Consider the following 25,079-nt stretch of genomic DNA (forward strand, 5'->3'; position numbering starts at 1 on the left):
GGGCTGCTGGGAGTACCACGCGGTAGCTCCGCCTGGCAGCTCTCGCTTCTCCGGCGCCAGGTTTAAAAACCCTCTGCTAGCCGCCATTTTTCTAAGCAACCCTGACCACCGCCGCTAACAGCGGTGGCAGGGAATACTCACAACTGTCGCCTGCCGTCGGCGGTGAGGCTGGGGGAGGACCGCGGCGTGCTTTGGTGGGCAGCCCCTTTGCCTCCAAGACGATGGTCTCTGCAGCCAGGGAGCCGGGCGCAATACCTTGGTAGCGTCCGGCTCCCTCCGGCAGGCTCCCACGTAGCAGGCAGATAGTGCAGCACTATCTGCCTGTCCTCTGCGCAGAGAAAAAAACAGCTTTGTTAAAAATATTTCTTATGTGCTCAGAGAGCAAAAGTGTGTGTCCGCTCCCTTTTGGGCACAAACTAAGACTGACCTGGAGGGGAAGTAGAAGGGGAGGAGATAGCCACTCTAATCTTTTATTTAAACTGCCCATGCTCCCTGTGGTCGCCTTCTATTCCCCAGTGTAATTCCAGTGACACCTAGTGGATGAAGGAGAAATGCGATTTTTTTCTATGAATTTATCTTAGTAAATTTCCCCCAAACACTTACAAGCAGTTACTTACTTTCTTGGAACTCTTATATATTTACTTTCTGCCTATAAATGAATGACTTGCTATAAACAGAAGCTATACATTTTGTCACAACCTCTAAAGGATTTTCTTTAAACCATTCACGGGTCTCCAGTTTTAAACTGTAAAGCCCCCTACACACTCGGCGGTATAATGAGCGACATCACTCATTATATCACCCAGTACGTATGCCTTGCCCAATGCCCAACACCGATGTGCGTTTTTCCCCCTTTTGTCATCTGTGCATGCACAGATGAGGGAGCAGATCATTTATGATCCCCCCCAAAATCATTCATTCTGGCATTTGTTCTGTCCTTCCTTAGCATAAGAAAAGGAAAAGGACTGTTGTTCAGGGACCGCACTTTAATCAATACACATAAAAATTAACTTTTATTTATTATTCTCTAAAAAATCCCTTTATAGGATATGGTGAGAGGCCGCAGTGAATTTATAGGGGTTAAAATCATACATAACAAACACATACACATAAACACACAGATGGTGTTTTAAGTGAACACAATAGAAGGAAAAGTGATCCTTAAAAATAACCTTTATAATTGAAAATGTCAATATTTTGATCTAGCACTGTCTCAATGTAGGTAGGACAAAAAAATATATATCCAGAGAGGTCTCAATGACTGCTATGGGCCATTGAGATATAACTTTAGCTCCTTTTTTACATAGATATTTTCCAGAGAAAATCACTCTATGGTGTGTACTCAGAATTATGGGGTGTTTGCTGTAACTTTACTGCCCTCTACTGCCCAAAGTGAATTTTCTGGGCACTTTTATTTTTAAGAGCCCAAAGTTGGTACATGAATATCCCCTTTGGATATTACTTCCACACAGGTGTGTTCTATTTGTCCTGTATTAGGTGGTCCTCACGTTTCTGGCTTTATTGCCTCTATTGTTACCACCTCACAGCTGTGTTTTGACAGTAAATTTGGGGGAGAACAGCAGTGTAGATTTTGCCTTACTTCAGGTAGGCATTATCTACTGATTCTACACAAAAATTGTGTTAGGCAGTATTTCATTGCCCTCTGCTGTCCGGAAAGCAGAACTTCATTCACAGCTTTCCTATTCAGTACAATATAATTTAAGGAGCTAACAATCTAAATAAATTGAGATAAAATTTCTATTGTGCTAATAGACATTCAATTTTAAGGTATCGACCAACACATGTTTCACTGCACCAAACGCAGCTTTTTCAAGGCCAACCAGGGTGCCCAATCCAGAAGATATTTATTGATATCTGCCTGCCAATCAGCAGTGTCGTTTGTGGTCACATGGTATTAAGTTAATATCATCAAAATGTACCTCAAGATTGACATTCCCATTTAACCTATCCAGATCCTAGATGGTGTGTATGAGGGGTGGGTTTATCTTATAGATCCTCTGTGATTGCTCAGGATCATATGTCAATCACAGCCCGTCCCCTTTCCCCACTGGTGCCCGGCAGCACGTCATGTGACGTCACGTGACCACCGAGACCAGCATTCATTGGTCACTGGTACGTCACATGATCGGCGCCGTCATCCCAGAGGGCTTTGCAGCAGGTCACGTGATCGTCGCTTTTGTGATGCATATCGTTATGTCATTATTCTGCGCCTTATTGCTGCCTTGCGTCATGTGATCCGATCACATGACCGATCACCTGGTCGAGTCACATGGGAGGCGCCTGCCTATCATAGGTTCCTATGTGAAAAAACCTGGAAGTACCTGATCTCTTAATGACACGCATTTTGATTGAACCCCATCGGAGTTACAATAATTGACAAAAAAATTTTAAAGGCATATATTTCTCAAAACCTGCTTATCATTATTTCTATTTACAATGTTTTACATATTTATTATTTATTTTTATTTTTTATATTTTATATTTATTGTTTACCAATAATCATCCTTTTATTTTTATTATTTTTATTATTTTTATTTTATTTTTATTTTTATTTTATTTTCTATTCTGGAAGAATTGAATGTGCTTTTTAGTGGAACAAAAACGGCCTATTCTGATGAAAACTTCTGAGAACACTAGGTATTACTCAGAAGGCAAACGGACTATGTGCGCACATGTGTAAGTGTGTATACAAAGAAGAACACACATGTATGTATATGTGCCCATCTAAAAAGAGGTATATACATTATTGGATATGATACTTTACACATACAGACCAAACCTCCTTCTTATCGCACCTGATATACCAATGTACAAAAAATATACAAAAAATATAATATTTTTCTCTGTGAAAGAACACTGTTCAACAGCGAACGGATCTCTCTCAAAAAAATTAATGTAGAAAAATTGAAAAAAGTGAAATGGAAAAAATGAGAAAAATATGAGAAAAAATGAGAAAAATGGGGGCACTTTAGAAAATGATGATAAAAAAATGATAAAAAGATAATAAAAAAATAGAAATGAGAAAAAAGGGCAAAAAAGTGGACTGAGGACTCCATTCTGAGGAAGCCATACAAAAAATGTGTATATATATTTTTATTTTGCCACTGATCAATTATTTGAGAAAAATGTTCAGGGGATTGTTTTCATTCAAGCCTCTAGGGGCCAGTGTCCCGAGCTGGTAAATCCATCGGCTTTCTTTTTTCTTTAGCAGTAGACTCCGGTCGCCTCCTCGGGGAGGTGGTGGAACCCAATCTATCAGGCAACAACGCAGAGTGGATATATGGTGATTTGCTTGCAGGAAATGCCTTGGTATTGGCAATTCGGCTTTCCCCATCTCCAGTGCCGCACACACAGAATTACGGTGATTAGCCATGCGATCCCTTAATCTTTATGGCTTTACCCGAGTGCGGGTGTGGAAATGTAGCACCTTGGGTCATACTGTTGCATGTTATGCAACCAGTGCAACGAAAACACCCTGGTCTTTTTGTATGCAACCAGGTGGTATTTTCTTTGATGGTTGGTGTGGTCAGGAAGGGCCCAAATCTTAAAGAAATATTGATGAGACCAATGGCCACACCAACCATCAAAGAAAATACCACCTGGTTGTATACAAAAAGACCAGGGTGTTTTCGTTGCACTGGTTGCATAACATGCAACAGTATGACCCAAGGTGCTACATTTCCACACCCGCACTCGGGTAAAGCCATAAGGATTAAGCATCGGTTACATTGCCAAATGGACCATGTGATATATCTATTAAACTGTCCTTGCGGTCTCGCTTACGTGGGGATGACTACCCGTAAGTTCAGGGAACGCATGGCTAATCACCGTAATTCTGCACTGGAGACGGGGAAAGCCGAATTGCCAATACCAAGGCATTTCCTGCAAGCAAATCACCAGATATCCACTCTGCGTTGTCGCCTGATAGATTGGGTTCCACCACCTCCCCGAGGAGGCGACCGGAGTCTACTGCTAAAGAAAAAAGAAAGCCGATGGATTTACCAGCTCGGGACACTGGCCCCTAGAGGCTTGAATGAAAACAATCCCCTGAACATTTTTCTCAAATAATTTTTCTCAAATAATTGATCAGTGGCAAAATAAAAATATATATACACATTTTTTTGTATGGCTTCCTCAGAATGGAGTCCTCAGTCCACTTTTTTGCCCTTTTTTGTCATTTCTATTTTTTTATTATCTTTTTATCATTTTTTTATCATCATTTTCTAAAGTGCCCCCATTTTTCTCATTTTTTCTCATATTTTTCTCATTTTTTCCATTTCACTTTTTTCAATTTTTCTACATTTATTTTGTTGAGAGAGATCCGTTCGCTGTTGAACAGTGTTCTTTCACAGAGAAAAATATTATATTTTTTGTATATTTTTTGTACATTGGTATATCAGGTGCGATAAGAAGAAGGTTTGGTCTGTATGTGTAAAGTATCATATCCAATAATGTATATACCTCTTTTTAGATGGGCACATATACATACATGTGTGTTCTTCTTTGTATACACACTTACACATGTGCGCACATAGTCCGTTTGCCTTCTGAGTAATACCTAGTGTTCTCAGAAGTTTTCATCAGAATAGGCCGTTTTTGTTACACTAAAAAGCACATTCAATTCTTCCAGAATAGAAAATAAAATAAAAATAAAAATAAAATAAAAATAAGAAAAATAAGAAAAATAAAAGGATGTTTATTGGTAAACAATAAATATAAAATATAAAAAATAAATAATAAATATGTAAAACATTGTAAATAGAAATAATGATAAGCAGGTTTTGAGAAATATATGTTATTAAAATATTTTTGTAAATTATTGTAACTCCGATGGGGTTCAATCAAAATATATCTCAGTACCTTATACCTTTAATAAGTAACATGTCCGATTATTCCATTTTAAACTCTGGCCAAATTTAGGCACAGCGATAATGTATTCAGTATATTTATTATGTTAATTCCCATAATGTTTATTATCTCGTCTGCAGTATTCTACAGACATGAACTGTGCCTCCCAATGCCAGGTTTACGATCCCGGCTCACCCACACATTGTTAATAAGCCCCACACACTCTACATAAACAATCAGCTGGCTTAGTGATCATGCCGCTGCGGCTCAGAGCGAGATCGCAGCGCGCACACCCCCTATATTGTAACGCTATCATTGGTGTTCCCCGCGGCTCAGCCACAGAGTCTCTGCTACCTAGTAATGCTACCTAGGATGGCTACGTCACAGCGGCCGGGAAACCCGGAAGTCTGTGCGTTCCATCCATGCGTGTCATTAGCGGACACTTCCGGTTTCCCGAACTTCCGGTATTTCCGGAAGTTCGGCACAGCTGTTCAGGAGGCGGCGTCCTCATTTACAAACGTAATGTGTTGGGTATAAATGCCGGGCCCGGGCAGTGTGAGGTAGCTGCTGCTCCTCTCACCATGGGTCTCCATTTGTTACACCGCTGATTATTGAAATATTCATCTAACCAAGTAATGTATTATATATATCTTTTTGTCTTTTTTGTACAAGTAATGTTTTGTGTTGCATTTGGACCTTGTTTGTAGGTTTTTAAAATGCCTTTTCCATATGTTCATAGGCTCCTTGATAAAGGTCCGCCACATGGACCGAAACGTCGGGGCATGTATGGAAATACAAATATTATGACTATTTTCTGATTGAAAACATTGGATGCAATAAAAAACCCAAATTGGATTTTATAATCAGTTTCATTTCTGAATTATAAAGGCGAGTGCCCGACATCCCCTGCAAAAACTGTGGAGGATACCCTCGAACTATATATATATATATATATATATATATATATATATATATATATATATATATATATATATATATATTGCTGATGCATTTAAATTAATATATTGGTGGCAGTGGGCAGAAAATTATACACATTGGTGGCCAGGGGGGCGGGGCAGCAGGGTGCACTATGTTGCCGGGGAGCAGTGCTGTCTGCTCCTGTGTTTAGCAGGGGGGGGGGGGGGGCGGGGCGAGTCGCCGGGGAGCAGGGACAGCACCAGCAGCAGCCGGCCGGAGAGAAGATGATAGGAGCGGCGCGCTGCGGACCAGCCTGGTGAGTATGACAGGCGTGGGGGCGGGGGGAGGCAGCGTGGTTAATCTTTCAGCCCGACAGGCGTGGTTAATCTTTCAGCCCGGCAGGTAAAACCAGCAGATGAACCACTTTACTAGCGATGATGCGGGAACGCGCATCATCGCTAGTCGGCAATCTCTGGGGCATACACACTGGGCGATTTTCAGCCGAAAAGTGTGTATGGGCCTTAAAGTATCATGATCTTATTTGCATGGATCCATTGCTTTTCATTTGAAATTCTATGGTAAAATTTCTCCCATTTAACCCGTAAACCTTTGACCCCCAATCTTTTTGCAGCTTATCTATGAGGCAGGTGTATCCTTCGTGGGGATCATGTTGGGCTGGTCTGCTTTAGCCTGTCTTATTTTTCTCAACTGTCTCATCAACTGGCCCAAGGAATCCATACCATCGCCAGAAGAAACCACCTTTACGTGAGTGTGTATTGACCAATAAACATTGGGAAAAGAAAGAATGGTCCATATGAACATCTAGTGGGTTAATTGCACACTTGAAGAGAGTTAATTGCACAACTAGTGATGTGATACTCTGATGTAGTGCACAGTTTGGAAAGGTTTATATATAGGATCTTATTCAGGCCCGTTCAGTCCCCGACCAATGTTTGGCATCTGTGCAAATTAATAGACACCCATTGCCATGAATGACACTGAAATGTATTACCTTCTTATTGCTTCTTACACACTCTTTAACAATCTCACAGGAAAAAGGTTACACTGCGCACTCTTGCATTAGACCACAAAGTCACTGGAGATCAGTTCTACACCCACGTGACCACTGTTGGGCAACGATTAAGTCGTAAAGGTGATTCTCAGGGGGAACATTTGTCCAATGAAGACTTGTCAAAGCCTGCCAAAAAAAGTGGTAAGGGCTTATAAATTTACAAATTTGTTATAATTAATGTTTGTATGTTGACAATCCTGTATTTTTTAAAAATAGTTATGTACATATATTATACTTATGTACATACAGTATTATATTATGATGGACATCATAGTCCTTAAGGAGCCCATACACGCAGTGATGTGCTCTGTACTTTTTGTGCTAGATCGCATCAGCAGCCTGCTTTTTTGTACAAGATGCGATGCGATCTAGAACAAAAATTATGGGCTGCACCCACTTTTGTGCTTGCAATGTGATGTGCTCCGTATATGGGCACCTCTAGTACAGTATGTCTAAAGTTTGGAACACACCTTCCAATGACATGGTGATATAATGTAAGAATTCCCACTGCACAGTGTGACTGCACAGTGGACCACTCAATTCATCAAATGATGAATTGGGTGGTTTTGCAGGTAGACAATATACAATGCAATATATGGTATACAGTAATTCTCTCTGCTTCAATCGGGTGACTGTAATAATCACCACATGCCAAAACACCAATGGAAAAACCTTACAATGAAGTGTTTGGGGAAATTTACTACGATCTATTTCACTTGAGATGTTGCTATGGGCAACCGATCATAATCTATTTTAATTTATTTAGCACCTTCTAAATTATAATTGATAGTATCCGATTGGTTGCCCATAGCAACATTCTGTCATGATCTGGTTTTGTGGATACACTCTGGATGGTTGTTCTGAGATGGATTGGTCAGTGGGTGTGAATTTAGGGCAAATATACGGCCTTCTTATAGATGGAACCACAAAGATGTTAACTCGAAGTTTAACTGAGTAGCGGCTTTCACCAGGGACTCCCACAAAGAGATTTGGGCTTTGCGGTGTCTACTCAGCAGGTCGCGGCCCTCCAAAGGAAGTACCTATGTGGCCCCTGGATACTGTTGCAGTGAATGGAGGATCCGTAGAAGTGGATTACTGCTTACTGGCTGATCTGAGGGACGGATACTCGCCCGGACAAATATGGAATTCTTCTGTCTGAAGCCCAGGCAGGACTACGAAGAATCGGGTAAACTAAGGAATGCCCAATCGGCAACTGAAGATCGCTGACTCTTGGCAAAGTAATTGAACGTAAACTTGAAATTCCAAAAGAAAACTAAGGAATGCCTAACCGGCAACTAAAGATAGTCCACATGGCGAATTAACTGAAGAAAACTAAGGAATGCTCCACCAGCAACTGAGGATGGCCCACTTGGGGAAATAACAGAAGCTCTGAAGGTCCAATGCTGACGAGTTGAGACCATAGGTGGATGACCACGTGGAGGAAACAGCACCGGCAGTTGGAGGAATTGCAGGAACCTAAGCAGTAAGGACTGGAAGCAAAACTGCAGCAACACCCACTAGCAGGATTTCAAGGAGTTGCACCTGCAACAGGAAATCCCAAGCCTTGGAATTTAACCCCCTCAGGAATTGTCATTGGACCGGACCCCCAGCAGAGGTCAGAAATACCCCAGAAGTGAAGGTTCCCCCTTCCGGAAGCAAGATGGCGGCACCCATACCTTGACCAGCGGCAAATGCTCACTGGACCTGCGGCAGAGTCACTGCCACTGCCCGACACCTGCGCCGAAGACCTTCGGCCACACGAGTGGAGGGACTGAAGATGGCAGACAGGTTAGTATGATTGGACCTTTCTGTGTCGGACCACAACAGTACCCCCCCTTTAGGAATGGACTCCGAACACCTATCAGGATTCCTGAGGTGGAACTTGCATACAAGAACAGGAGCGTGCCCATCTGCAGCAACCACCCAAGTACTCTCCTCAAGACCATACCCCCTCCAGTCCACCAAGTACTGAAGGCTACCATGAAGACATCTGGCATCCAGAATTTTTTAAATTTCAAATTCTACACCTTGGTTAGCTTGTACTTTAGAAAGGCTTTGGTGGAAGGCTTTGGAACCGACTAAGAATAAGGGGTTTCAGAAGGATAATATGAAAGGCTTTCGAAATTTTTAATGAACATGAAAGTTTTAGACGAAGGACTACCAGAAAAATAATTTCCCTAGCTAGAAATGGGCCAATAAACTGGGGTGCTAACTTCATGGTGGGAACCTTCAGATGAATATGATGAGTTGAAAGCCAAACTCAATCTCCCACTTTGTATACTCGAGCAGCAACTCTTCTCCGATCCGCAGATGCTTTATATCTGTTTGGGGATCACTGTAGTGCAGATTGAACATTCTTCCAGATGCTATGGTCGGGGGGAACTAATATGAATAGTTTGCCCTGGCTGTGGTATTACCCTGCTGGCTGTTTGAGCTTGGTGCTGGTTCTCAAAATACAGAGGACCCATACTCATTTTGTTCCCATATTTTGGGAACCAGGACTGGCCCTTGAGCCATGATACTGCTGCATAAGTCCAGTTCAGTGATATTGCTGCATAAGTCCAGTCCAGTTGGACGGCCGTTAAAGTCCATTGGTATAGCTAAGTCCAGTCTAGTGATATTGCTGCATAAGTTCAATACAGTGATATTGCTGCATAAATCCAGTCCAGTGATACTGCTGCATAAGACCAGTCCAGTGGTACTGCCGTTAAAGTCCATTGGTACTCCAGCATAAGTCCAGTCCAGTGATACTGCTGCATAAGTCCAGTCCAGTGATACTGCTGCATAAGTCCAGTTGAGTGATACGGCTGCAGGAATGGCAGGAACCATTCATTTATGTTGCTGCATAAATCAAGTCTAGTGATACTGCTGTATAAGTCCAGTCCAGTGATACTCCAGAAAAATAATGGAGAACAAAACATATGGAGGATAAAATAGTGAAAGAACATGAACCACTTCCTCCTAGTGTTGAAGTTGCTGCCACTAGTCATGGCATAGATGATAGAATGCCATCAACATCATCTGCCATGGCCGATGCCCAATGTCACCGTAGAGGGCATGTAAAATCCAAAATGGCAAAGATCAAAAACATTTTAAAAAATGTAAATCGTTTGAGGAGAAACATAAATTTGCCAATATTCCATTTACAACAGAGTGGCGAAGAACGGATAAGGCCCTGGCCTATGTTAATAACTAGTGGTTCAGCTTCACATGATGATCTAAGCCCTCCTCCTCCCCCCGCTAGAAAATGAAAGAGAGTTAAGCTGTCAAATGCACAGCAAACAACTGTGCATTCTAAGATGGTATTACAACTCCTCAAGAAGAGTCCAATGGTGTTGGTGGTTGCGATGCCTGACCTTCCCATCACTATACGGGAAGAGGTGGCTCCTTCCACGAATTGCACACCCTTTGCATGTGCTAAAAGTAGCACCTACAGTCCAGTTCCTGATATTTAATCTGTCACTGTTAAAGTATAACAGTAGGAGGATATTGATGTAGCCGCTGCTGAGGAGCATGTTGACAACGAGGATGCTGATGGTTATGTGGTTTGATTAAATAAGGAACGGAGCAAGACAGTTGTTGTCTGTGGGATGAAAAGCCCATCACCATGCCTGGGCAGAAGACCAAAGAATGGTTTGGAATTAATTTTATCTAGATCTGGACAACAAGTGTCTTGCCATATGTAGCTTATGTAAAGCTGCAATAAGCAGGGGTAATGACGTTGGCCATCTAGGGACATCCTCCCTTATACATATATATATAGTACATCACCTGAAGCTCATTCGTAAGTCACTGTACAGTTCAGTGTGGCTTTGACCGTAAAGAGTACATTAACAACTAAATCCCTTGGTCCTATTGTATCCAAGCGCCAGCAAACCACACCACCAACTCCCTCCTCTGCAATTTCCTCCTCAGGATGGGTAGTACTCCTTCAGGCAATTTCACTGTCATTGCTCAGCCTGACTCCTCTCCCAATCTGAATTCCCCAGAATTCTACAGTTCTATGCCTACTGCTGTTGTTGCTGCTGGGAGTCGTTCATCATCCCAGAGGAGAAGTCTGAATACCACTACTTCTATCACTAAGCAATTGACATCAAATAGTCCTTTGCAATGAGGACGAAGTACGGCAGCAGTCATCCTATGGCAAAGCAGATAACTGAGGCCTTGACAGCTATGCTGGTGTTAGACGTGCGTCTGATAACCGCCATGAGTGAAATTTAGATGATTGATGGAGGTAGTGTGTCCCTGGTACCAAATCCCATCTACTGTCCACTTCACTAGACAGGCTATACCCAGGATGTACAAGATGTTCAAAAAAGTGTTCTCCATGCCCTGAAAAATGCAGTTGTACCCATGGATATGTGGACAAGTGGTACAGGGCAAACTTAGGACTATATGACTGTGACAGTCTACTGGGTTGCCTTCCGCAGCACCAGTAGCAGCATCTCAGAAATGCCAGCTCGCTCCAAGGCAGGCTATGCTGTGTATCACTGGTTTCACTGTGAGGCACAATGCTGACAACTTCTTAGAGAAACTGTAGGAAATCATCTTTCAATGGATTACCCCACTTAGACTCTCCTGGTGATTTGTGGTATCTGACAAACATTGTGTGGGCATTACACATGGGCAAATTCCAACCTGACACACTGCACTGCATCAGGTCCTAGTACACTACAGTACTGTGACACAGCCGGGCATGCATATAGAATCTATATTTAGATTCTATATGCATTTAAAATAAATTCCTGGGGGTAATAGACTATCCTCCTGCCAAGACACAGCTGGGCATGCATATGGATTCATAAGTTCCAGTGGGCCCTTTAACATACTTTAGCCTATCTGACCCTTTCCATACGGGAGAAAATGCTCTGTTCCTGGACTTCCCTGGTAATGTATGATTGCCAGCACCTGTGGGGAGCTAGGTAAAGGCGTTTCACCACAGGTGATGGCAATCATACATTACCAGGGAAGTCCAGGAACAGAGCATTTTCTCCCGCATGGAGAGGGTCAGGTGGGCAAGTATGCCCTTTAATGCCTTACATGCTGGGACTTGTGGTTCACCAAGTCCCTGCGTGCGGTGCCGGCTTGCTTGGACTCACAGCAATACACAATAGTTTCATCTATTTTATTACACAGCCCCAGGCTTCAGCCTGGGCAGGTAAGTTCTGGAGGGGGGACCCCGTCATTGGGGGGGGTCCCCACTTCCCCAGGATTCCTGCCCAGGCTGACCGGTCAGGGTGTAAATGCTTTGGCCGGGGGACTTGTATAAAAAGTATCTCCCCAGCTGTGGCATTACCCTTTTGGCTGGTTGGGCCTGGTGCTGGTTCACAAAATACGGGGGGACCCCTACTCATTTTTGTCCCCTGTATTTTAGGAACCGGGACTGGCCCTTGGGCTTGGTGCTGGTTTAAAAAAACGTTTTGTTCTCTGACTTTTTAAAACCAGACCAGCTCTTTGAACCTGGGGCTGGTTATGGCCATAACACTGAAGCCTGCACAGAACTTACTGATCATGCAGGTTTCTGCCAAATATGCCTGGAAAATGAAGTGTATTTTCCAGGTGTATATTGGCAGCAATTAGCGGCCGTTTCCCACTAATTAGTGACCATATTTTAAATACGGATGCTTTGTAAATTATGAATCACCATTCTAATGAATGGTGATTCCTAGTTGTACTCTGTCGATGGCGTATGCATTCGTATTTGTAAATACGAATACGCCATGAATACGAATAGGATTATTCATATTTTCAGCATAGTAAATGCCGAAAATACAAATATGCCTAAAATAGCCATATTTTGCTTTTAAGAATACGTCTTTTTTAGGCATATTTCAGTAAATTTCCCCTAGAGTATTTCAACATAATATTTTTTTATACAGTATTATATTCGTACGCAACACACGCTGGAATCTCGCTGCAAATTTATAAACACTATTCAGTCTATTTCACCCTTCTGTCTGTGTTCACAGAAGTGGACACTCTTCTCTTTCTTAGTACCTCGTATTATCCAGTGTCCACTGGAAGAATGCCCCAAAGTGTTAACAACCATTACCTAAATACACTAATAGAGGGGTGTGCAATATGTGATGTTTACCTGTGCAATTGACAAATACAAACCCATATGTTACATGGTTGTTGCCTGTCAGCAGCAGCATTTTGCCTCCCTTTCTGCAACTGTGCCCATTGCTGTCTATACCGGATTGTAGAGCAATAAGCTCTACATTCTGAGCCAGACAGCAAGACTCGAACACCACATTGTCACTAACCAGCTCTACTCTCACTATCTCCTCTCATCAGGCTCTCATTGGGCCCTATGTATCAATCTTTAAAAAGTGATAAAATGGAGAGTGATAAATAAATCCCCTGCATAAATAAACAGGACAGCACAGGCTGCTCCCTTGCATAAATAAAGAACTGGACACCACAGGCTGCTCTCCTGCATAAATAAAGAACAGGATACCACAGGCTGCTCTCCTGTATAAATAAAGAACAGGACACCACAGGCTGCTCTCCTGCATAAATAAAGAACAGGACACCACAGGCTGCTCTCCTGCATAAATAAAGAACAGGACACCACAGGCTGCTCTCCTGCATAAAGAACACGGCACCACAGGCTGCACCCTTGCGTAAAAAAACAGGACAGCACAGGCTGCTCTCCTGCATAAATAAAGAACAGGATACAACAGGCTGCTATCCTGCATAAATAAAGAACAGTACACCACAGGCTGCTCCTGCATAAAGAAAATGGCACCACAGGCTGCACCCTTGCGTAAAAAAAAACAGGACACCGCAGGCTGCTCCATTGCGCAAAAGACAGGACACCACAGACTGCGCCCCCTGTATAATAATCATGCCATGACATTACAGGCTGCTCCCCCTGCATAATAATAATGCCATGACACCCCAGGCCGCTCTCCCTGTATAATAAAAGTAATGCCATGACACCACATTCTGCTCACCCTGTATAATAATAATAATGCCATGACACCACAGGCTGCTCCCCCTGTATAATAATTTGTGTGTCATGGCATTACTTTTATTATATTATACAGGGAGAGCAGCCTGTGGTGTCATGGCATTATTATTATACAGGGGGAGTAGCCTGTGGTGTCATGGCATTACTTTTATATTATACAGGGGAAGCAGCATGTGGTGTCATGGCATTATTATTATACTGGGGGAGCAGCCTGTGGTGTCATGGCATAATGCCATGACACCACTGGCTGCTCCCCCTGTATAATAATAATAATAATAAAGCCATAACACCACAAGCTGCTTCCCCAATATAAAAGTAATGCCATGACACCACAGGCTGCTCCCCCTGTATAATAATAATGCCATGACACCACAGACTGCTCCTCCTGTATAATATAATAAAAGTAATGCCATGACACATAAATTATTATACAGGGGGAGCAGCCTGTGGTGTCATTGCATTATTATAAAGGGGGACACCTCAGAAAACAGCAGAAATATATAATTTTTAATTTGTGAGTTTGATCCATTCCTCACTTACTGTATGTCGCTGTCCTGCTGCTGCGGCTCCCAGCTTTCGACACTGCTGGCCACGGTCCCGACTCCCCTTCCAGCCTGCTTGCTGCTACTTCCGGAAGCAGCCGCGGCCCGCAGCACTCCTGACGAAGCGGCCTAGGGGGCACATGGCATATTCCCCCCCCCCCCGGCCCAGCCCGCCCCTGCCATAGGTGCAAGGGGGGCCCAGAGCTGAAGGGGGCACTTCTTTACTGTCTAAGTAATATGTTTATACATTTATCACCATCAGTTGCTAAATAGGGGCTCTTAGAAACTTTTGCTATGGGTCTATGAATATCGCCCCTGCATCTGGCCCATTGGCGGATACTCCTTAATTGCCCCTTACTCTGCATACGTCCCACAGTGACCAATGGGTAGTCACCGCCAACAGCAAACCTGATTGTTTCTATAATCAATGATGTATGACTATGGCCACCTGTAGGCACACTCATCTTACCGTTAAATGTTATGGCACACAGAAGGACAGAAGCAGTGGCGTAGCTTCTGTAAGGCAGACCCCACTGCTGCTTGGTGGAGCAAGCGCCAGCGGGTCTGATTGGGCGCCGGCACCCGTCCGGCGCACTGACATAAAACCAGGGCTACAGAAAAAGAGAAAAGAGTTTGAGCGCTGATTGTCTTATTCTGCACTGCAGCAGCTCCCAATTAAGGGGGATTACCAGACCCCTTTCAAATATGCAGTGCCAAAAAAAGAGAAACAATGGAGCTGCGCTTTGTAAAATAGTATACAATTTATTAAAATATAAAATATAGGAAATTTTATACAATTCTCATTATGTGGCCACTATGACAATCAAGACAAACACACGTAACAATGCTCTGTTTAAAAGTTTGTTAGTAAGATATTAATCGGCATTTATCTTGTTAGTCCATTATAATAACATACACCGGTTAGAATGACATTTTGCCGCTATGGGGGCATGACCCAGAGGCTCTGTGAGCCTCTAGCCATGCCCCCAGCCCCCTGGCTGCGGGAATAGACGCTGTGCGCATGCGCACAGCGTTTATTCCCCGCTGCTTAGCAGCTGACAGGGGGGACTCCCAACAGCCCCCCCACACCGCGGGACACTGCCGCCCGCGGGTGGGACAGCGGGACAGGCCCTGACAATCGGGACTGTCCTGATAAAATCGGGACTGTTGGGAGGTATGGATGTGTGTGTGGGGGGTGGGGATAGGCATATATGTATGTAAAATGGATGTCATGTCTGTATAATGGATTTGGGTGGGTGATAGTCATGTGTGTATAATGGATGTGGGGGGTAATAGCCATGTATGTATAATGGTTGTGGAGGGTGATAGTCATGTATGCAGGGACGGATTTAAGTCTCAGGCCGCCCCTAGGCACCACATTATTTGCGTCCCTCCCACACACCTATTATAGGGAGTGAGATAAAATGATGGGGGGGGGGGGGGGGGGGTAGAGACTGAAAGTGGGATCCCTGTCCAAACCAGCGCATGTACCTTCATCAGGCAGCAGTGCAGGTAACTTTAACTGCATGGGGCTGCAGGTCTTCAGCTCCCTCTCCCCAGCATCGAAGGGCGCCATCATCTCTCCAGTGCTGGGTCTTTAGCAGCAAACACGCAGGCACAGGGCTGCCTCTGTCACCAGCATCACAGGGCTTCCTCTCCGGCACCGGAGATCAGGTGCTGAACCCAGAGAGAGGCATCCCCTGTAATGTCAGTGAAAGGAGTTTCTGCTTCCGGCGCCGGAGATCTAGTGCTGCTGAAGATCCAGAGTTGGAAGTGCAAAATCCTGTCACTGACATTACCGGGCGGCCTCTCTCTGGGTGTTGAGCACCCAATATCTGGTTCACAGATGCTGCAGGCTTAGCTGCGGCGCAACAGTATTTTTAAAATAAAAAAAAAATCACACCAATGCTAGCCGTTGCCGCCCCCAGCAGGTGCCGCCCATAGGCCCGTGCCTCACAGGCCTAGTGGGAAATCCGGCCCTGCATGTATGTATAATGGATGGGGGGTAATAGTCATGTATGTATAATGGATGTTGGGGTGTGATAGGCATGTCTGTATAATGATGTGGGGGTAATAGTCATGTATATATAAGGGATGTGGGGGGTGATAGTCATGTATGTATAATGGATGTGGGGGGGTGATAGGCATGTATGTATAATGGATGAGGGGGGTAATAGTCATGTATGTATAATGGTTGTGGGGGATGATAGTCATGTATGTATAATGGATGTGGGGGTGATAGTCATGCAGTATATGCATGTATGTATGTATGTGTAATAAATGTGGGGGCGACTGATATATATATTTAATGGATGGGGGGTGATAGTCATGTGTGTGTGTGTATAATGGATGTGTGTGGGGGCTGATAGTCATATATGTATAATGGATGTAGGGGGTAATAATCATGTATGTATAATGGATGTGGGGGGTGATAGGCATGTATGTATGTAAAATGTATGATGGGGGGGGTGATAGTCATGTCTGTTTAATGGATGTGGGGGGGGTGATAGTCATGTATGTATAATGGATGTGGAGGGTAATACAGGTTGAGTATCCCGTATCCAAAATGCTCGGGACCAGGAGAATTTTGGATAACGGATTATTCCGTATTTCGGAATATTTTAATATTTCAATGATGTATTTTGAAGTATCTTGCATTTCTGCTGTATAAACACATAATATACACACAAATATATTTTATTACCACATAAAATACACACAAATATATTTTAATTGTTCAAAAAACAAGGTTTCAAAACGTGAAACAAAATGTGTGTACTATCTCAGCACTGAATTTGAATGCCAAGCAATCATTGTCTTGCACATATATAGTGCCAGTTACATATCATGTCCCCAGTGATGCTGTTACAAATGTCCCCAGTGAGTTTTTAGCAAAAAAAAATTTTTTTTTCACTTTCTGGAATGTCCGTATTTCGGAATAATTCGGATAACGGATATTCGGATACGGGATACTCGACCTGTAGTCATGTATGTATAATGGTTGTGGAGGGTGATAGTAATGTATATATAATGGATGTGGGGGTGATAGTCATGTATGTATAATGGATGTGGGGGGGGGTGATAGGCATGTATGTATAATGGATGTGGGTAGTAATTGTCATGTATGTATAATGGTTGTGGGGGATGATAGTCATGTAGGTATAATGGATGTGGGGGTGATAGTCATGCAGTATATGTATGTATGTGTAATGAATGTGGGGGCGACTGATATATATATAATGGATGGGCGGTGATAGTCATGTGTGTGTATAATGGATGTGTGTGGGAGATGATAGGCATATATTTATGTTAAATGGATGATGTGGGGGGTGATAGTCATGTCTGTATAGTGGATGTGGAGGGGTGATAGTCATGTATGTATAATGGATGTGGGGGGTAATAGCTATGTATGTATAATGATTGTGGAGGGTGATAGTCATGTATGTATAATGGATTTGGGGGGGGTGATAGTCATATATGTATAATGAATGTAGGGGGTAATAGTCATGTATGTATAATGGATGTGGGGGGTGATAGGCATGTATGTATGTAAAATGTATGATGTGGGGGGGGGGGGTTATAGTCATGTCTGTATAATGGATGTGGGGGGTGATAGTCATGTCTGTATAATGGATGTGGGGGGTGATAGTCATGTATGTATAATGGATTTGGGGGGGTGATAGTCATATATGTATAATGAATGTAGGGGGTAATAGTCATGTATGTATAATGGATGTGGGGGGTGATAGGCATGTATGTATGTAAAATGTATGATGTGGGGGGGGGGGTGATAGTCATGTCTGTATAATGGATGTGGGGGGTGATAGTCATGTATGTATAATGGTTGTGGGTGATGATAGGCATGTATGTATATAATTGATGTGTGTGTGTGTGTGGGGGTGATATACTCCGGAGGTCAGGATGCCAATGCTGGATTACGGACAGCCAGCATCCCAATTAGCGAGTATGTGAGGCGCGGATTAGGGTCATTCTCGGGAATGTGTGTGTGTGTGGGGGGGGGGGGGGGGGGTGTTAGGTTTAGGCACTAGCGGGAGGGTTAGGGTCAGTTGCAGGTGGGGGTAGGGTTAGAACTAGGCTGCAGGTTAGGCTGCAGGAAGGAGGGTAAGTATAAATATACCTGTTGGAATTTCCTCCATTGGGATGCTGGTCTGGGTATTATGACCACCAGCATCCTGACCGCCAGTCTTCCCTAATGTATCCTGGGAAATCTTATCATAGGGGTTGGATCTAGAAGTGGTTTTCAATGAGAGATGAGATGGAGAGTTTTCATGCCAGCGGCATCGGTTACCAGACATGGGGCCTGGTGTATTATGATGCGATGGCCCTGCGGGACGCCAGCAAAAGGCAAAACCATAATTTGGAAGTGACTGCCCCCTTAAAAAACCTTTGGTCGGTGTCCCGCACAGCTATCTGGCCCATTATTGTCATTGCAGTGTGAGATGGAGGTGTGAGGGCTGGGGAAGTTCTGTGAAATGATATTTGCAGTTTAGGTAGGTGGATGTGTCTGCTTATGGCAGGATTATAATGGAGGGAAGGGAGACTGGAAGATCTGAGGTCTAATTGTTAATGTAGTGTGTGTATACTTTATATAGTGTGTGTAGATATAGGATTCTGCCTGTTGGGATCCCGACTGTAGGGATTTTGTAACCAACTCTACAATGTACTCTGTAGTCTGCATTTCCATCAACGCGCCCCTTTAGCTGTAGGTGGAGATATGCTAGAATTGTGTGCAACTCTGCATTTGTTTTTTTACATTGCCTTAAGGTTTGAGCACCTTGATAAAGAGGAACGCCGAGCCTCAAAATGTTGGCATCACAAGCCTGGTGTATGTGTCTTATCTCCGAGTGCCACCGTTACCACAAAGACTATTGCTGATTGACAGGTACAAACTGTCAGTGGAGGGCACCGGTTCATTGAATATCACTGCATGTCAGTACTGCTTGGAGTGCCACCCCCCGGGAAAATTATATATATATATATATATATATATATATATATATATATATATATATATATATATATATATATATATATATATATATATATATATATATATATATATATATATATCCGGATGTTCGGCACTCTGGATGAGATAGCAACTTGCCGGGGTGCCTTCCTAATTATTAATAAATCTCGAGTACCCTCTGGGTTTTAAAGTCCAGAAAGGAAAAGCGGAACTCCACGGGCTTAAAGTAGAAAAGGCTTTTAATCCATGAGGTGAGTAGTGTACATCAAGTCGACGTTTCAAGACCTAATAGGTCTTTTCTTCAAGACTGGTACATTAGGGTGCAGATAGTGCTGTGCAGAGGTGACCAAAAAGAACTGCAATGCAGTCTTACCTTATATAGCAGAGATCTAGTGTGGTGCAGCGCGCTCCAACAGCCGGCGGCTTCCTGCGGTCGCGTATTCCGGAAGTGCAGGTGACGTCATCCCGCTTGTGTGTCTCCGTCTCCTAGCAACCTCTGGACGCTTCTCCCTCTGGAGCCGGCGGTGTGTTTGCGCTATAACTGTTAAGACCAACAAAATCAATATAGTTGGATGCGTGAAAAAAACATCGCTGTGCAAAAAAAACTTGATACCAGTGATTGTTATATGCCTCTATATATATATATATGTAATAGGGTCCAGATAATTCTGCGCAAAACTGATCAAAATCCTGAATTGGATAGATCACATACATTTTATTATCCATACCGGCTTATACCATATATATATGCCGTGCTTGTTCATTTTTAAACTTTTATTCCCATAGCCGTCTTTCGGCAAACACATAAAGAACATGGATTCAAATTAACACACATCACCTTGCTCACACACAATAGCAGTACTTTTTCAAGTTTTTTTTGCACAGCGATCTCGGTTTTGCAATGAAATCAGATGAGATGAGATCTAGTACAAAAAGTATGTGCAGCACATACTTTTTGTACTAGATCTCCTCTCATCTGATCTCATCGCAAAACCGAGATCGGATGAGATTCGATATTGTATACAATATTGTATACAATAATTGTAACGTGTATGGGCACCTTAAGCGGGGTCGGAATTGGGTAATTCAGTACTGGAAAAGGACCTGGGAGTCCAAATAGACAACAAACTGGGGTGTAGTGCACAATGTAATATAGCAACAAAAAAGGCCAACAAAATTCTAGCATGTATCAAAAGGGGCATGGAAACTAGGGACTCAAAAGTTATTATGCCACTATACAAATCATTAGTTAGACCTCACCTCGAATATGGAGTTAAATTCTGGGCCCCACACTATAAAAAGGACATCATAGAAATAGAAAAAATCCAAAGAAGAGCAACAAAGTTTATTAGGGAAATGGAGAATGTAACCTACGAGAAGAGATTAAGTGATTTGGGACTATTTACACTAGAGAAGAGACGTTTAAGGGGGACATGCTCAACATGTATAAATATGTCAGGGGTCAATATAAGGAACTATCAAACACCCTATTTTCTGCTAGAAAGGAATCTAGGACGCGAGGGCATGAGTTTAGATTAGAAGAAAAAATATTTTATTCATCTAGTAGAAAAAAATTCTTTACGGTCAGGGCAGTCAAACTTTGGAACTCTCTTCCTGGAGAAGTGGTGTCGGCAGACAAAATAAATATGTTTAAAATAAGGTTGGATAAACATTTAATGGTTAAAAACATCCATGGGTATGACTAAGTAACATAATCTGTCTTTAAATTATCAGAACATACTACATAACAAGGGATTAGCCATTATAAACATAGGTTGAACTAGATGGACAAAAGTCTTTATTCAGCCTCACCTACTATGTAACTACACCAGGGAAGTTTCTGCACATCTGATTGGGACCCACAGCAATAGGACAGAGGTCCGCAAAACTACTTTAAATATTGTGGGTCTCCATTACATTTAAAATATTTGCCTTGTGCTTTACTCATTGTTACCATTCCCCAGAATCATATTGATTTATTTGATACCGGCATATTTGCTCACAACCTGGAATTCAAGAAACACAGTTACTTGACCAATGACTCACAGAATTTAACATCCATCTCATTGTGACCTTACAAACTCTAAATGACAAAACTTTGTACAAATATTATATATATATATATATATATATATATATATATATATATATACTGTACAGTATACATTGCTAATCTATTAACTAATTTACATATACAGACATATTTGTGTGTGTGCTATTTTCAGAAACCTCATGTGTGTGTGACTGATGTCACATGTATTAATATCATTTAAATTTTAACTAAGGGAGAGTCTGGTTCACTCATAGTGAATGGTATTCGGCCTCTGCCCCGTTGGTCGGGGATTGCGAATGTGAATTTATGCACATTGCAAACTCTGACTGCGGAAGGCCGTGGCCAGTTGCTCACTTGCTGGACAGTTCACAGAGGGGATGGAGGAATGGGGCAAATGGGGGAGGTGATGGCGCTGGACCATGGCAACACCCATGGGTATCCCCATGAAAACGCTGGACTTTCCCATGGATACATGGGTGGGCAAATGCCTGCTGGGGGCATGTGGCTGATGTCACATGATGTCAGCTGCCTACCCTCTCTTTGTCCCGGTGGCTGCAAATATAAGTGAGTCTCAACTGTCTTACATTTGCGAAGGCAGGGGAAATCTTTCAATGGTTGCTGATCAGCGAATGATTTCTCCTGTTGCGGGTACATGCAATGGGATGTGTCTTCCTACACATCCCCTCGCATTGTTGCGAGGGGATACGGTAGTGGCAGGGATTCGCAGGGTGGTACTACAGGGACACGGTAAGCTGAGTCAATTAGAATGACCCCCTAAGAGTGCCCCAGCACCAGAGTATATTTTCTCTCCATGGCTTTGCTTGAAGTACCTTGACTCTTGGGAGCACCACCAATCATGTTACTTGCCATCCTTGTAGTACTGCTATATGTTGGTCCAGGGCCGGTGCAAGGCACCGGAGTGCCCCAGGCGAGTCGGGGTGGGGGCGCCCTGGTGCGGGGGGTACCTGCTGCACCATCTGGGGAGCGGGCAGGGGGGTCCGTGCCGGCGTCTAAAGGAGCGCGCAGGGGTGTCCGTCCGTGCCGCGTGGGTACCTTCGGCATTGTGTATAAAGCCGGCGGCGGCCCTGCAGTGAATAAGAAATAACTAGCGCTATCCGCCGGGCTATGCGGCGGCGCGGGAAGCACTTCTGATTTTGAAAACACTGGCCACACACTGATTGGCTAAATCTCAGCCAATCACGTGCGGCAAGTGTTTTCAAACCCAGCAGTGCTTCCCACGCCGCCGCATAGTGATAGTTATTTCCTATTCACTGCAGGGATCCCGCTGCCGCCAGCTTCATACACAGCGCCACAGGTACCCCCGCGGCACAGACACCCCTGCCCGCTCCAGCACCTACGCTCACCTCCATGCGGGGGGCGAGGGGCGAACTGCCGCCCTCCAGTGGCCAATGTGGCAAATGCCTAGAGCTGCCTAGTGGTGGCGCCGGCCCTGTGTTGGTCATCGCATATTTCCCAAATGAGATAGAAATACAAATACAGTGTAGTAACAAAAACCTCTTCTCTATGTTTCAGTTGTGTCTGTGTTGTGGGCCACACTGTCTAATGCTGTGGAGCCCACAGGTGACTTGACGATATATTTAATAAGTCTATTACTTTCCCAGGACCTTCCCCCACGTTCCGTCAGAGTGCCTGCTCTCCTATTTTCCTCTTCTCTCTTATTACTATGATGATGACTCAACTCCGAATCATTTTCTTCATGGCTTCAATGAACAAGATGGTGGAATACTTGGTGCTTGGGACTCAAGAAAATGGTGAGTATAGATTTGACATAGTTCCTTGACATAAATACCATAACCCAATATACTGTACCCAGAGGATGTATGTATGGATCTAAAGTTTGCTAATGCTATCCATAAAAGTGTCCGCTCTCGCAAAGGAGAAGATTTATTCCAAAATCGGTAGAGGACATTTCTTCTCCTTTTGTTTTTTCATGCACAATGAAAATTAAACTTTATGTTATTGGGTAGAGTATAAATGTAATTTACAAGCCATAATAATTCCAAATATACAATGCAATGAGAAATTAAGCAAAACTTTATTGTAGTCAAGGCCCCCACACATCCGATCCGATGAGCGGTCCCGTGTGCATCGGATCGGAGCTAGAGATCATACATGCCGCACGTAAAATCTTCGGGTCAGACCCCCCTCTCTACATCAGGAAAAGGGGATAGCATGCGATACATCAAATGCAAGTTCCGGGCAGCTGAAGTGAGATTGGATGTGATTTCTCCGAGGGGAGAAGTCGCTTAGTGTATGGGCACCTTCATTGTTGGGTTGGGTCATGAAGGGACAATGCACTGTTAAGGGGCCAATGTTTAGTGGTGGGGCCAGTTTCTAAATGGGGTGTGGGAAGCCAATTGTTGGTTTGCTTAACCATTATAGAGTGCATGGACTGGACCCCCCGATAGATCTATATAGGAAATACTGCTAGTGTCTGCATGATAATGTACCAGGTTACACAGCAATGTACTGTAATAATTCACCATAAACATATGTATAATGTATCATTCATATTCATATCCACAATATGGAATCTGGGACTCGCATGCACACACATGCAAATGGATGTTTTGCATAAACATTCATTTGCCGCCTTGCGTGCGGAGCCAAAATCATTTGATGGTCGCTGACCATCAAATGCTTTCTAAGCCTTCGTAAATCTAAGTCTGCCCCCAGCACCTGCGTCATGGCCGAATTACGATGGGAACATCCGGGCGGGAAATTTACTAACAAAAATACATATAAAATCGGTGTATTCATATCCAAAAATACGCCTATTTTATACGTATTCGTATTTTCGGGATTTACTATCCCGAAAATATGTCAATTCGTATTCATGGCACATTTTTATCTGTATTTACAAATACGAATGTATAGGCCATCGAAAGAATACGAATAGTAATCATCATTCAAAAGAATGGTAATTCCTAATATACTAAGCGGACGTATTGAAAATACAGCCGCTAATTAGCGGTAAACGGCCGCTAATTGCCAGCCAGATATGGCGGGAAAATACACTTAATTTTCCAGGCGTATTTGGCTTTAGCCTGCACGGATCAGTCAGATCCGTGCAGGCTGCAGTGTAAAAAAAGCTAGATAAATAATTAAAAAAAATGTCATGGGTTCACCCCCACAGCCGTAACCAGCCTTTGATTTTCAAAAATCAGGGAACAATTGAAATAGGGTTCCCCTTATTTTTTTAAAACCAGCACCAGGCCCAATGGCCGTCCTGGTTCCCAAAATACGGAGGACAAAACGAATAGGGGTCCCCGGTATTTCAAGAACCAGCACCTGGATGGGTAATGCCACAGCAGGGTAATGCCACAGCTGGGGGGAGACTTTTTATACAAGTCCCCCGGCCAAAGCATTAACCCGCTGACCTGTTAGTCTGGGCTGGGGTCCTGGGGAAGTGGGAACCCCCCCAATGAAGCGGCCACCCCCCTCCAGAATTTACCAGCCCAGACTGAAGACTGGAGCTATCCCCAGTGGCCCTGGGCTGTGGCCACTGGCCTGATAAATGTGTAAAATTAGAATAAAACCATTGGGTTCTGCTGTGGAACTAGGAGTCCCAGCAAGCCTGAACTGCATACCGGGACTTGGAGAACCACAAGTCCCAGCATGCGGCCCATTAATGGGCT

At 43.5% G+C, this 25,079-nt stretch overlaps 1 protein-coding gene across 2 annotated transcripts in view; it reads left to right on the plus strand.

Moving 5' to 3' along the window:
- Positions 1-25,079, plus strand: part of SLC43A1 (solute carrier family 43 member 1) — a 229,498-nt gene that overhangs the window by 119,572 nt on the left and 84,847 nt on the right. For both annotated transcript variants that reach the window (XM_083146125.1, XM_083146126.1), the window contains exons 7-9: positions 6,419-6,552; positions 6,840-7,000; positions 23,043-23,192. In XM_083146125.1, the coding sequence (XP_083002251.1) occupies positions 6,419-6,552; positions 6,840-7,000; positions 23,043-23,192 (445 nt within the window). The remainder of the gene's footprint in view (positions 1-6,418; positions 6,553-6,839; positions 7,001-23,042; positions 23,193-25,079) is intronic.

The sequence above is a fragment of the Crinia signifera genome, chromosome 6, assembly GCF_055691185.1.
Source record: "Crinia signifera chromosome 6, ASM5569118v1, whole genome shotgun sequence".
Taxonomy (NCBI): Eukaryota; Metazoa; Chordata; class Amphibia; order Anura; family Myobatrachidae; genus Crinia; species Crinia signifera.